At 34.7% G+C, this 15,964-nt stretch overlaps 1 protein-coding gene across 8 annotated transcripts in view; it reads left to right on the top strand.

Moving 5' to 3' along the window:
• Positions 1-13,364, top strand: part of LOC130046538 (uncharacterized) — a 248,343-nt gene extending 234,979 nt beyond the window's left edge. For all 8 annotated transcript variants that reach the window (XM_056144042.1, XM_056144043.1, XM_056144039.1 and 5 more), the window contains one exon: positions 10,686-13,364. In XM_056144042.1, coding sequence (XP_056000017.1) covers positions 10,686-11,845 — 1,160 coding nt within the window. In that variant the 3' untranslated portion in view covers positions 11,846-13,364. The remainder of the gene's footprint in view (positions 1-10,685) is intronic.
• Positions 13,365-15,964: the final 2,600 nt, after the last annotated feature.

Here is a 15,964-nt window from a genome sequence, read left to right as displayed (position 1 = left end):
TTCTATCTCTTATTGTTCAAAAGTTATTAGCAAGGTTAAAGTTTTCAAAAAGTATGCCAAACTCCAAGGTAAAGGTCACGGGGTCAAAAATTACAGAATTACAGAATGACAGACAGGACAAAAACAATATGCCCCCCCCCCCCCCCCCCCCCCCCCCCGATCTTCGATCTCAGGGGCATAAAAAATCATAACTGAACAATACATGTAGCCTAGGCTACGTTCAAGATACTAGCAACTACGTAATGCTAGATACATGTACTACTAAGTTGAACATACGTCTAGGCTAACTCAAAGTAGGGATAGCACTAAGCGTACGATTTTGAATGCCTTTTTGTTATAGGTATAAATATCACTATTAAGATTCTCTCCATTTTTCCTTTAACATTCTTCCTGGAACACGAGGCTTTTGAATATAAGAAATATATTTCAGTTTTTGAAAGTATATTAGATGCAGATACCCGAGCCTCTTAATACCAAACGCGCTGTGAAGAGTCTTGAGGTATAAATGTACAATCATGCATCTCATAAACGTTCAAAAACTGAAACTCTTCTTAAAGTTTTTTTTTTGGTGGGGGGTTGGATTTTGGTTTTCGAACTAATATGCTTATTTAATGCATTTATAATCACGTTATGTTATAACGTATGGAATGTAAACTATTTGATTTTATCCCAGGTGAAAGAAATGACTCTTCACTCTTGACTTATTTAACTTTCTGAATCTTTGTGTAATGTATGCATTTCGCGTACCTTCTTTACATGCGGTCAAAAAGAAAACAATGGTAAAATGAAGTTGGATTTGCACAGATCCAAGGGTTGGACCGGTTGTGGTAGCTCAGTGGTATAGCGTTCGCTTCATAACCGGGAGGTTGTGAGTTCGAGCCCCATTCGATCCATGGCCATATCAGCCCTAAGACATAAGCATGGGTAACTGATTGCTCTTTTGCCAAACGCTCGGCATCTAAAGGTGAGAATCACGGCTGGTGTTTCGAATATGACTTTAAAACGGAGATCCCGTGTTGCTGCATGTTGGAACATTAAAGAACTCTCACTGCCATGGTCCTGTGTGCTAACCATAAGGTCTAACTTTGTGATACTTCACCTACAGCTGGTGTCGTGACTTGTGTGAAAATTCTCGATGAGACATAAAACAACCAACCAATCAAGAGTTGGTGAGAAAATAGCACACCAGTGGTATTGCCAATAAAACAGTCACGTGGTCAGCACTCAGCAAAGAGTTCTTCTTAAGTTGTAACATTTATGCAAGTATATTCAAGCGCAATAATTTAATGCACATTGTACATTTTCCCAAAAGGATCTCTGAAAAATAGAGAACCAATTTCAACTTTTGGATTTCTTTTTCTGTATTTTTTTATGATTATAAAATTCCATACTTTCCAATTGGCCAAAATCGAACAATTGAGGAAAGTTAAAACGTTACGTGCATTCGAGGTGAATTTGATTTCTCCGGTGAATTTGATTTCTTCAATATCGGGCCAAAAATGATTAGAGAATTTAAAAATTAATATGATTAATTTTCTTTTTGGCAACCGAATGCAAGCTTTCTACTCCGACTATCTTGCAATAATTGTAAGGAAATGGTGACTTGACTAACTACGTCTTGACTAACTACGTCTGTGACGAACCGGAGTAACGATCATAGGAATCTATGACAACCGCACGTCTCTAATCACTTTCGACTAAGTTTTGCGTTTAGCCGTATACAAAGATGACGGACCAGGTGTCGTTTGTTTCTAGGATCTAATAGCCAGTTTCGATGTTTTGAAAATTATTCAGTAGAATGATAAAACAATGAGACACACACACACACACACACACACACACACACACACACACACACACACACATATATATATATATATATATATATATATATATATATATATATATATATCTAAAACTTATACAGTATCAATTTTGATGCACCAGATGCGCATTTCGACAAATAATGCCTCTTCAGTGATGCTTAACCGAAATGTTATGCCTGAGGGAGATAATCCTTAATTTTGAAATGAATTTCTAAATTTTATAACAGCAATTAAATATACGTCCGTATTTTCAAGCTAGTAACGAAGTTCTTAGCTACTGGGCTGTAGAGACCCTCGGGGACTAACAGTCCACCAGCAGAGGCCTTGACCCAGGGGTCATAATGTAAAACTTATACGGTACCAATTTTGATGCACCAGATGCCCATTTCGACAAATAATGTCTCATCAGTGATGCTCATCCGAAATGTTTGAAATCTGAAATAACAATGAAGTTTTAGAGCTATTATAGCCAAAAACAGCGTGCCAAAAAAAGTGGAGTCAAATTCGTCTAAGGATAACAGCTATGCATGAGGGAGATAATCCTTAATTTTGAAATGAATTTCTAAATTTTATAACAGCAATTAAATATACGTCCGTATTTTCAAGCTAGTAACGAAGTACTTCATATATATATATATATATATATATATATATATATATATATATATATATATATATATTGTATTCCTCAAATAGCTAGAGTAACGTACTGATCTAAAAAAAAAAAACTTGTATGTATATTTACATTTTTAGTGTTTTTGCCTTTGATATCTCTACAAATTGTAATGATATAGCCATATCCTCATAAATACGATGTAGTTGTGACCGATGTGTGTATATGGATCTTGATAAATACAGGATGTCTATTTTAACACCTGGGAATTTCTACAGATATGAAGTAAAATGTAGATATAGGAAATAAATATCATTTTTTAATATATGAAAGCGTGAATTGCAACGCTTTGTTCCAACATACTTTTAATACATACCCTAAGTATGCCGCCCGGCGTAAAGATGTCCTTATGTATTTTTAAAATCAAAAGAATTTTATTTTGTAAATATCTCAATCCTGGCTCAAGACATTTAGTGTATAAGTACATGTACTAGTTGTTATTGTTATTGTCCAGCTTGAGAATTTTTCACTCATATATGGAGACGTGATCATTGCTGGTGAAAAGCTGCAAAATTTACGCCTATGTTCGGTGCCTTTGAGCAGGGAGGGATCTTTATTGTGCTGTGGCACGGGGTCTCATCCGAAAATACCCGCCCCCATTAGTCGCTTCTTACGACAAGTAAGGGGTACTGAGGACCTATTCTAACCAGAATCCCCACGGGGTTAATGTAAGTAGTGACTTTTTCTTTGTCACACGCCTGGCATTAGAAATGAAAGTCATGTGTCGGGATTTTAAAAACGGAGGTCCCATGTTATGATCAAGGCGTTGGCCAGATAAAGAATCTTCACTCTAACTGTTACGAATACGTATGTAAATAATTTTTTTCATTTTGCATGATGATTAACAATATTGAAATGCATTTCATGTTTGAATCGTACCCGTGAAGAACTACATAAAGTCAGACAAATAAGAAGTCAAACCGTGCAGGTCACGTCTACCGTTTTGTGGAAAATCGTGCAGACCATTAATTGGGGGGGGGGGGGGGGTGATGCCCGTGCATGCAAACCGTTATTTCAACTCATTCTATGTAAGTGGGGAAGTATAATTGCGTTTCAAGGTTTGCAATTTTATGCATAGATCATTGAACAAAAATTGATGCGCAACTTCATGAAAAGTTTTCCTTGATAATTGAATCTGACAGTCAATTTTCCCAGTTGCATGGCTTTAGTGAGACTGCTTTTTAAACTGTTCTAGGAGACAAAATGATTTGTTATTTACTGATTTTACTGTTTTCAGATGTACAAATCAATTTTCAAATTATTTAAGTATAAATAGAAATTAAAACGTTTGAAAGGTCAATGTTGATATTATTTTGTTTCTAATTACTTAATTTTCCTCCATATGGGCTTCCATAGCAATGAAACCGCAAGCGTAAAATTTCAATAAAGGTCAGTCGTAAATCGAAAGTAATTTTAAAATCAATCTGTCCGGTCATTCTGTCAGGTCATATCTTATAATGTATTACGTCTGCTCGTATTACAATCTAATGTGAAATTGTTTATATTTCTGAAGGAATCTAAATCTGAAATGGGCCTAGCAGACGAGAAGTGTGTCATACGCAACACGTTTATTTTTATGTACATGTACTTATGGATTCTTCAACAAACCTAATATTTTGATATTATGATGTGAACTAATATACCCCCGCCACATACCATGAAAAGTGCATGGAGCATGCAAAAATTGCAGTTTGTTGTGAAATGTTGGCGTGGTAGCCAAGTTAACGTTGTCTATGGAAGCCTGAAATGGTAACGGTGAATTTGTTTGGCATGCGATAAATTAAAACACGATATTTTCTACTTTCCCCGCTGTATATTGATATGTGATAGAAATAAATTCTGTTGCAATTTTGTCCCGGTTATATTTATTTTGACTGGACTATGTGGAATGGGCCGGCCATAATAATTGAAGCTATTTTGTTGTCTTCAATTACTTATAGTTATGTTGAATTATACGAAGATGGGCCTAATAAATAGAAATAATAAGTTCAATTATTGCAAAACATCAAATATTTCTAAACTAAATGTTCGAAAATATTTGCACTATCTTCAAAATATCAGCATACTTTTGAATTAGTTAAATAAAGAGTCACATTTTATCCAAAAATGGGTGTATTTTAAGAAGGATTTTGACCTTTTTAAAATCGTATTGAATCAATATTTATTTATTTATTGCATTCAACCTATCTTTGATTTGTTTAGGAATACGTTTAACAATTTGAAGGTCTTAATATCAAAGGATATATTAGTAAAATTGAAAAACTAGTTCACTAATATGGGGACACCACATTTATGCATCATTTAGTATAAAACTTCCACTTTCATACAAAAAACAACTACCACCTTCACCTCCTGTAATCAATACATGTACTTTTTACCTTTATCCAAGGCTTAATGTCTAGTCAGAGATTAAAACATTCAGTGCAAAGTACCGACTCCCTGATCATGTAGTTGTCTACCGCAGTGAAACTGTACAATGTAACTTAAGAGTTTGAGAAAAGCACAAACCTTCATGACTGGTTTTATTTTATACACCAAAACGGGTGGTGGATCAAAGGGAGTGTGGGTCCCAATGTTATGTGTCTGTGATAATACACGGCTCAGAAGTCATTGACTAGGACGTCATATATCATTTCAATGGCTTACATTACATGGTGATTTGGGAGAAAAACTCATTCTTTCTCTTTTAAAGAGCAAGGTACATTAAGGCCCAAATTTCGCCACAAAATTAGGATAAATTTAAAATGTGGTTTCACTTGGTTTAATCATTATGATTATGCACTAGGGCATTGGCCCTGATGATACATGTGAAAATTAGTGACGTAATATGTTCTGTGACGTCATTTTCCTTCTCTCCGATTGACATGATTTACCGAAATCGCCGAAATTAACCGTTTTTTATGCCTTTGAAACCATTTTAAAGATAGAACACATGCAACAACCACAAAGATGTTTTGTGTACAAATTAATCATGTTGAAAGTCAGTAATGAGCAAAATGTCGACTTGGTTGATAAATGTGCAGACTATTAAATTTAACGTTTAACCATTTCCCGCGTTCATCTGTTATTATATATACACGAGTTAAATAAATAAATGATATCCATATGTACGACACATTCAATTTTATAAGACGTCACGTAGTTTGAAGAAGATATTATGTACACGGAGATCCGGAATCTTCGATACGGTTATTTCCGATTCCAATTTTACTCGTTGTTTATGTTTGATATGGATACGCAATGAGGTATCAACACAATTACTGTCACACATAAAAAAGGTGAGTTCTATCAACTATTATCAAAGATAGTTTCTGATATGAGTTATTCTTGAGATCTAGCCCTCTAAATTGGTATGCATACTGAGCCCGTTATAATGCATAATTTATCTAGATACATGTACAGTGTACTGATGTAGGTTGTAGATGTGTAGATCGTGTCATGATGGGCCTAGTGTTGCATATACAATTTCAAATGATTGTATTAAGCAATATGTCAGACACATCTAGCCTAATGATTGCCCATCTATTAAAAAAACCCAAAAAACAACAACAACCCGACATCCGCGATATAGGCTATACATTTAATGCTGTATAGATCTGGGAGGGAGGGAGAAAAGAAACAACTTGTATATTGCAAATCCACGTAGATATAGTTATGCCAAGCATTTATGAATGTGTATTTACTGTTTATTAAACTAAATTATAGAATTCATAATGATTTTGGCGTAATGCACGTCTGCTACGGAATGAATTTTTAATTGTAAAATACTGTTAAATATTACATTCCTTAAATTCCGGTGCGTAATAGTTCAGTCGGTAACGTGGAGGTCTCAATTCTTCGTAACGTTAAGAAGAGCGCGAGTTCAAATCCTGTAGCAGAAAAAAAAATTTACCGTAAAAATTCAATGAATAGCAAGTCCAACATAAAGGAAATTCTATAAACTTCAAAATAAATTAGATTTAAGATATATTATTTCCATTATAAGATATATTATTTTCATTATTTACATGCGGCGGTACATTTATTTTTATGACATGCATGTTTCCCATAAAACGATTCTTATTTCACCAAATTGGCATTTATATTATAAAGTTGAACAATTCATTCATGAGAGGTCTTCATAATATATGCTAATGAAATATTCATATCTACATGTACCCTGCCGTAAAATTGAAAATATTGGTAGTTGATAGATGGATGATGTTGTATCTATTTAAGTATTACTTATTTGTAGGCTAAAAGATGTCCACATCCAAAAAAAAAAATACGATTGTATTGTGTGTTCGAAGAGAACGAAACCCGGTGAACGCCGATCATTGACAGGGATTGCCAATAAAAAAAAACTTCGAAAATTTCTTAAGAAAACATTTTTGGTAGAACCAAACGACTCTGATTGCATTTGTAATCGATGTCGACAGCTCCATTATGCATGCGTTTAATTTAGAATTACACTGAATTATAACAATCCAGTGTGTTTACAATACATATGATACATGTTACATGTAACTAATCACATCATTTTTCATACATGTAGGTGAGATGGGTGGTCGAGTCTGCTAATGCAAGGCTGAAAAGCTGGCGATACCTTGACAAAGTTTTGCCTAATAGCCAGATTCCAAATATAGGCGACTTTGTCCGAATTGTATGTGCGCTGATAAACAAGTTCAGACCGCCTTTGCGCAAGGACTCGATTGAGGATCAAGCCACTGCTGCTAAGATGATTTACTTAGCTAAACAATCTAATGCCGTTCAACAGCGAATTGAAACAGAAGGCCTTGATTCACGCGCGTGCAAGTGGGTTAAAATGAACGAGTTTAACGCAAACTTCCCTACATTAAGCGAAGAGCAATTGCGAAATATCACTGTTGGTGTTTACCAAATTAAATTGGCAAAATCGTATGTTCAGGAGCACATCGATGAAAGCGGTGGCTATGACATTCTAGTAAACTCTGATATAGAAGGTATGCTTTGTGTCAAAATTCAAAGCCGTCACATTTCATCCAAAAAATACGCCTGCTGGATAGAATATGACGAAGGGGTGGTGAAAGGTCACTACTGCAAATGTAAAGCTGGTTCCAGGGTAGTAGGAACACGTGCTCATGTAGCGAGTGTGTTATGGTATATGGGGTATGCTCGTCAACTAGAAACCCCATCAAAAGGTGTTTGCAACTGGGTATCTTTCCTTGATGATGCCAGTAACATACCAGAAGCAGTGGATTCATCTGACGAGGAGCCAGAAGAGTGATATATGAAAACATCTGATCATCATTTTGATTAAGAAAATGAAACCCATTAATGTTATTGGTATTTCAATTTCATTGATAAAAAATATATATAATATATTCCATTCTAATGTTAATAATAGTATAATGATAGTGATGGTATCAACATATATATATTCAAATAAAGAACAAAAAATGTAATGTACAGTTTGGTTTTCATGTTGTGTCCTTAGTAATTTTAATCTCTCTCTCTCTCTCTCTCTCTCTCTCTCTCTCTCTCTCTCTCTCTCGCCGACGTTATAGAAATAAAGTAAAAATATTGAACAATTGTTCAATGTGTTGTAATCGTACACTACCATTATTTGGAGACGGTAGTGAAATTAAGAATTCAAACATAACTCTCCGAAATTTCGCTGCATTTAGATAGATGAAGTACGTCAGTTGCGTTCATTTACTACAAAAGAAAATCGCATATTCCCAGATCTATGGAAATCGTGCAGCATGCAGAAAGTACCCTGAATAAGTGTAAGACAAAATCAAGTGACGAAGTCCTTGTACACAACGATGGCTTCGAAAAACATGTGCCGGTCATGGTCACGGTTTGATGATATCGTGGCACTTTTGCACGATGATGAATATTTACATGTAATATGAATGTAAGATCGAATGAAACTTAATTGGCTGTTTTATAATAATTTAATTATTTAGATATTGTTAAGTATAACATTTTCTACAATTTTACGTTCTGTAGTAATTTTCTTGAGATCGATTAGGTGAACAACGTGAACAAGCATACGAGTAAAACATTACATAACCGCCGATTTTCACCTGAAAAAAAAAACTATTTGGTAAACAATGCACACCCTTTCCTCACACCAAAAATCCTTGAAAAAAAGTGCATATCATATTCGACAAAATACGGTACTATGCTACACATCGACCTATTCTTCATGATATTCAAGCATAAATATGATGGTTTGATGAGAGAATCAGGAAAAAGAGGTTAGATTTGGTCATAAAATTTTCATTTATTTGTCTCAAATGAACAATTTGCATCTAGATTTTGAAATTTTTTCCCGGACCCCCACCCTCTTTAAGAGGGGACAAGCCCCTCTCACACTCTTCCCCTCGTCGCATCGCGACTCGGCCGTCTACTTTCAGCAGCCGGACTAGTCACAAATCAGCAGGACTAGTCAATTATAGATTCTAGTAGTTCTTTTCACTAGTATAGTGAAAAAACTTAGTGTCAAAAACTGATTAGATCTTACACCTTTCATTATTTTGACAATTGCTGGAAAATATAAATATCTTTGACTGACGGCATTATATATACTGATGCACTGTCATAGTGATTGACTTTGGTACTGTTAATAGACAGTCTCTGCTTCATTCATCATTAGAAACTGGCCGAAAAGGAATTGTTGAATGATTTATTAGACAGGGAAACCAAGGTTGTTTTCATATCTCCGACTACATCGGCATGTATCAAAAGGTAGAAGGAGAGGGGGGGGGGTCAAAAATATACTATCCTCTCCCATGCGGACTTCGGACGTAGTTTGAGACAATGAATATGATTTATGATTCAAACTTTTTTCCTTTGCGTAAATACTAATGCATTGAAAGATTTGTTATATAAAGATGATTGTCAGGAGCCTGTATATTTTTTTTTTCAAATAAAGAGTGTAAATAGATGCAAGTGTAAATGCTAGAACATTGAATATAATATCGACAAGATTATTTTTTGTTAGGTTTTTCATGGTGTTAGAGTCAACTCTTGTGTAGAACTTATCACATTGTTTGTAAATCTTATCACATGCTATAAGGTTCACATTCGATCCCATTGTCATGTGTGGAATTTAAAAAAAAACTTTTCAAGTTCGTTTTATAATATTTCTTTTCACATATATGTTGAATGAATTTCATGTTCTTTTTACTACATGTACAATCCAATGTAGCATTGGTTAGTGCGTGTTCCTTCGCTGAAAACATTTAGTGCGCTCGAAAAAAAAAAGAACAAAGTGTACATATACACACAAGAATAACTTAAGGTAACCACGCGCTACGTACATATATGATATTCATTTAATTTAGATTAAAACAATGCAAATTGGATGCAAATGTAAATACAATGTTAAAATTGAATAAATATATATGGGTTGGTCTACAATTCTTAGATACAATTACACTAATCGTCCTTCAAATCACAGCATCCGCCGCATCGAATCATCTACAATTGATTAAAACTTTCGGAAAAAATCAATTAAAACTTTTCAAATAAAAATCATAGTGCACATTTGTTTAATAAAACTTTGAGCATATGGCGACATGAATTGGATTATTTTCATATTGAGTTCATGATATAGCTTTCTTGTTCATGACGTCGCATAAAATAACGTCAAAATGGCACAACGTTATCGTAAACTATACTGTATTTACATATGTATTAGACATAAGTAAAGCTTTTTACGTAGACATCATAACCATTTTATGGAAGTATACACCATATGAAAGAATTTTGAGGAATATCATTTAATTTGGACGTGGGGCCAAATTTGGCCCCAAACGTACCTTGTCCTTTGAAACGTATCGCATAAAGAAATTTGTGTGTTTTTTTCTAGTTTTTATTAGGTTTTGAATTCAAATAAATTTTGAGAATTTTGAATTTTCTCAAAAACTCTAAATTACTAGTATTGTGATAAACCGTCAGTAAAATTCTTGCCTTTGATGGATAGAAATATATACCTCGGAAACAAGGTTTTCTGTCTAAGACTTTTCCTTTCCTGTAAATATTGTTCGCTCGGTGGAACCTATCCTAAACTCTTACTTATGGAGGATGCTATCAGTTATGTAAACGGTGGCCCTTAAATTGTCTAGTTGTATCATTTTTTCAAGCCTTTCAATTTGATAACACAACTAATTTAACTCCGAGTAACACACTCTATTTTCAATTTCTGTAATTCTTAGGAAATGGAGGAGTTACACAGGCTGATCACAAACAAGACCACGATAATGGAAATGATGGGCCTAATGTATTACACGAAGCCTGCAAGAATGCTGAGCTACAAACGTGTGAACTTCTTATCCAAACACACCCCCACCTTCTACACAGTGTAGATAATGATGGATGGAATGCTGCTCTATACGCCGCTAGAGGAGGAAACGTTAAAATTCTACAACTACTGGCAGATAATGAAGTAGACGTCAAACATAAAGACAATGAAGACTCAAACATTCTTCACGTGGCTTGTGTCTACCCTAACTTAGAAATGAGTCGTTATATCATCCAAGAATACCCTGACCTTCTACACAGTGTAGATAATGGTAGACGGAATGCTGCACTTTACGCCGCTCGAGGAGGAAACGTTAAAATTCTACAACTACTGGCAGATAATGCAGTAGACGTCAAATACCAAGCCAATGACGGCTGGAACATTCTTAAAGCGGCATGTCAGTACTCTAAGTTAGAAATGAGTCGTTATATCATCCAAACATACCCTGACCCTCTACACAGTGTAGATAATGATGGATGTAATGCTGCTCTACACGCCGCTAGAGGAGGAAACGTTAAAATTCTACAACTACTGGCAGACAATGAAGTAGACGTCAAACATAAAAACAATTACGGCTGGAACATTCTTACCGTGGCATGTGTCCACGCTAACTCAGAAATGAGTCGTTATATCATCCAAACATACCCCGACCTTCTACACAGTGTAGATAATGATGGATGTAATGCTGCTCTACACGCCGCTCGAGGAGGAAACGTTAAAATTTTACAACTACTGACAGATAATGCAGTAGACGTCAAACATAAAGACAATGACGGCTGGAACATTCTTACCGTGGCATGTGGCAACGCTAACTTAGAAATGAGTCGTTATATCATCCAAACATACCCTGACCTTCTAGACAATGTAGATAATGATGGATGGAATGCTGCTCTACACGCCGCTAGAGGAGGAAACGTTAAAATTCTACAACTACTGGCAGATAATGCAGTAGACGTCAAACATAAAGACAATGACGGCTGGAACATTCTTCACTCGGCATGTCAATACTCTAAAGTTAGAAATGAGTCGTTATATCATCCAAACATACCCCGACCTTCTACACAGTGTAGATAATGATGGATGTAATGCTGCTCTACACGCCGCTAGAGGAGGAAACGTTAAAATTCTACAACTACTGGCAGATAATGAAGTAGACGTTAAACAAAAACAATAAAGGTTGGAACATTCTTCACGTGGCCTCTTGCAAAGCTAACTTAGAAATGAGTCGTTATATCATCGAAACATACCCTGACCTTCTACACAGTGTAGATAATGATAGAAGGAATGTTGTTATACATCCCACTAGTGGAGGAAACGTTAAAATTCTACAACTACTGACAGATAATAAAGTAGATGTCAGAGCTGAAACTTTCTTCACGAAGTATGTAAATCTTCTTTGTTAGAAATGAGTCGTTATATTGTCCAAACATATCTTGTCCTTTGATGCAATGATGGATGGAATTCTGACAAACAAGTTCATTATAAAGGGGTTTAAACATTCTCGTTTAAAGTCAACCGTTCGCAAATTCTATGGTCGTTATAACGATCTCGTTTGCCAATACAACTTGTCACCGGTCGACAAGGGATGCCTTATGCAACCGATCTGGCCTAATTGCAACACATACAGAATACAGCGACACATAAGAATGTCCTACCAGAAGGAGGGAACATATAACACCCATTCCTTAGTCTCTACACTATTTTCACATTGAGCAGCGCATCCAATATAAAATTATTGTAAGAAAATACGAAGCGATTAACAACATTTCGCCAAATTACATAATTGAACTTAAACACATTTACCAACCTGGACGATCTCTAAGATCAGAAAGCAAGCAAACTTTAGTGAAACCAAACTTTATAACTTCCCCGTATGGCAACAGACATTTAGATGTGGCTGCAGCGTCCCCTGTAACTATTTACCATTGTATCCCCATTCGTGTTGATCAATGTACACTTTTAATTTGCATTTCGATTTACAGATTATCAAGTGCGTATATTACCATTCTACCTTATAAAATCCTAATAATGTATGTAGTAATATTTATTCAGATTTTAATTTTTTGTAATACATCTTATACTCTTCATTTGTATTATCTCTTAAGACATTCAACTTGCTTTTATTTCTTATAATGTTTCCATGTTTTCATTTTATATACGTTTTATTCATGTATCTTTACATGTTACAAATATTTAGAGTAATTTTACTAACTGTATGAGGCGCTTTATAAATATTATATCATAATAATGATAATAGTAATGATTTCAAACATACACATATGGTATGAATAACATATATTTGTATTACTTATTTTGTTCAAATGACGTTCCCTGTGTTTTGCTTAGGATTTCATATATTTTGTATGTATATACATAATATACCGTAAATATATATTGAACATGTTTTGAAACATGATGATCACAAAAAAAAAAAACGGAGTACACAATGTATGTTTTTGATAATTTGTTTTGCATGTTATTAATATAAATGAAATGTTCGAATTGCTCTGTGATAAATAAATATGTATTTTGTGTACATAATTTTCATGTTTTTCTTGTAAATTTCATGTTAAGTTACATGCAATAAATTTTAAAGCACCTCTCCAGAAAAAAAACCCACAGGAAACCAACGAAAACAATTTATGTCGGAGGGAATACAGTATTTTTGTACGCAACTACCGTCTCTAAGTACATGAAAAGGTGAAGATAACTAACAATGATCAATCTCATAACTCCTATCAGGAATACAAAAGTTTTGCAAACTGGGACCCCAGGATAAACCAGAGGTGGGATCAGGTGCAGAGGAGGAGTAGTCATCCCCTGTCGACCGGTCACACCCACTGTGAGCCGTTTATCTTGATCATGTAAACGGAGTTATCCATAGTCAAACCCCATATGCTAAGAACAGCCTAACAATCGGTATGAAACAATTATGTGTAATGATATGATATAAGCATGCACAAGAATCAGAGAATAACTACTTGCTAGACATTTTAGATGAACACTTAATTTAAATTAAATCCATTAGGCCACATCAATTTGTAAAATAGTTCTTCGGATTTTCAAACAAAAAAAGTGAGGCGAGAGGGCGAAATTATTTTACAAATATTATTTTTAATTTTGGAGATAAAAATTATGAGGCGAACGAATACAAGAAAGATAAATATTTTTGATTGAATTAAGTGTGATTTTAAAAAGCGGGCGCCTAAAAATAAAGATCTAAAATCATCAGATATCATTTGTTTACCACATAAACTTAATATTTTTCAACTTTGTTGATATAGTTTACAATAAATGAGAAGTATTTCAGGTTTCAAAGACTTATTTTCTTTATACCTAATACATGTACTTTGCAACATTAACTGATAAGGTCTTTTTGAAGCATTTTATTTAAGTTTCAGTTCTACAAACTTTCGATTCAGAGATATGCATATTGCTAGGGACACATCCAGTTTTGACATTCATTGCAAATGCAATATCCATTGCATCGCTTTGAGCATTTTCTTGAATTTTGATATGACATCTCCAAACCTTTTGTGAATTTGTCGTTAACTGTCGGTCCGGTTTAAAACAGTCATCGATCAGTACCCCTTGCTTGTTGTAAGAGGCGAATAAATGGGGCGGTCCTTCAGATAGGACTGCAAAAACTGAGATCCTTGTCACAGCAGGTTTGGCACGATAAAGATCTCTCAGTGCCATAAGCGCTGAGCATAGGCCTAAATTTTGCAGCCCTTCACCGGCAATGGTAACGTCTTCATGTGAGTGAAATATTCTCAAGAGAGACTTCAGTCAATATATAGGCTAATCAAACAATCAATCATATGCTATCAATGTTCTCTAAATAGTGGTATCGAATAGCGCTTCAAAAGTTTCATCGCTTCCAGTTCGATTCCAGCATAAGGAACAACTTCCAATCCAGTGTTATGAAGTATCGTACATATTTTAAAGATAGACACCATGAATAACTTAACCGTATTACACTGTTAGGAAATTTCTCGAGAGTCCGCGCTTCTGTCATCAATCTCTACCCAGAGTTGTCGTTCCTTGCTCTCACTTACACCTCTGTTAACGTCTCAAAATAAGCAATGTTATTCCACATGTAAATCCACTTTTTTTACGGCTAATAAAACTAAGAACTATTTTATAAAATATCTGGAAAATGTAGGACAAGCAACTATTTGTATATTTTTTTCCATTACTATATATTCTTCATGTACCTATTTATAGGCCTGGTGCAATAGAACTACCCAATATCTACGTTGCAACCCATATCAATGCTTCTTGTGTCACAAAAAGACTTGCCATCTGCTCAATATTTATTTATTTACGTATATTTTTGTAACTGAAGTCAATACCATACTTTATTTGAGCATACGTGTCATTTTACAAAAATCTTGTAAAACCCTTGAGACGTTTACAGAGGTGTAAGTGAGTGTAAGGAACGATAACTCTGGGTAGAGATTGTTCTGTCATTTCTCGGCATATACATCAAGGTTATTTGTGCGCTTGTTGTAAAAACTAAAAAAAATATTTACGGATATTTTTGAACACGCGGGCGGATATTATTTTTTGATAATATTATAATTTGGATTTGTTACAAATAGAAGCGGCGAATCCGACGAACTAGATTACAAATTGGCATGGCCTATTAAAGATACCTTTATAAAGGAGTACATACAAATATGGCGTGACATACATTCTGAAAGGTATAAGTGCACAAACACGTATACAAATACACGTGAGCACACAGAGTGAAATACAAAGCAAGTACTACCATTTGTCATGGTTTGATAAGAAAATGAAATATTTGAATTCGGCATAAACAACACTGCGTACACAGTTTTAATTTTAGTGAACATATTGTTCATGAACAGCACTTTACCACTTACCATGTTAACTTAATGTAAAACAATCCATCAGTACTATCCTGATGAAGAAAGTAAAAACAGGAATTTAAGCCAACTACTGTACTAGCGATAAGCATGAAAATGTACAACATATCTACAAAATGGGTACTTGTACAAAGTACGCATCAAATTGAACAGATGGAGTGAGCAAATCTATAAATTAGCAACTTCATAGGTATGAAGCACTTTTCATACATGAAATTGGCTCTCCTAAAGTAGAGCCATTATTTCTAAATGTATTTAGCAGAAACACAGTTGTCTTTCTCTCTGTTATTGAATTTGGAGA

The sequence above is a fragment of the Ostrea edulis genome, chromosome 7 (genome assembly GCF_947568905.1).
Source record: "Ostrea edulis chromosome 7, xbOstEdul1.1, whole genome shotgun sequence".
NCBI classification, from domain to species: domain Eukaryota; kingdom Metazoa; phylum Mollusca; class Bivalvia; order Ostreida; family Ostreidae; genus Ostrea; species Ostrea edulis.
Note: the sequence above shows the minus strand (reverse complement) of the source record. Positions and strands in the feature narration are given on the sequence as shown.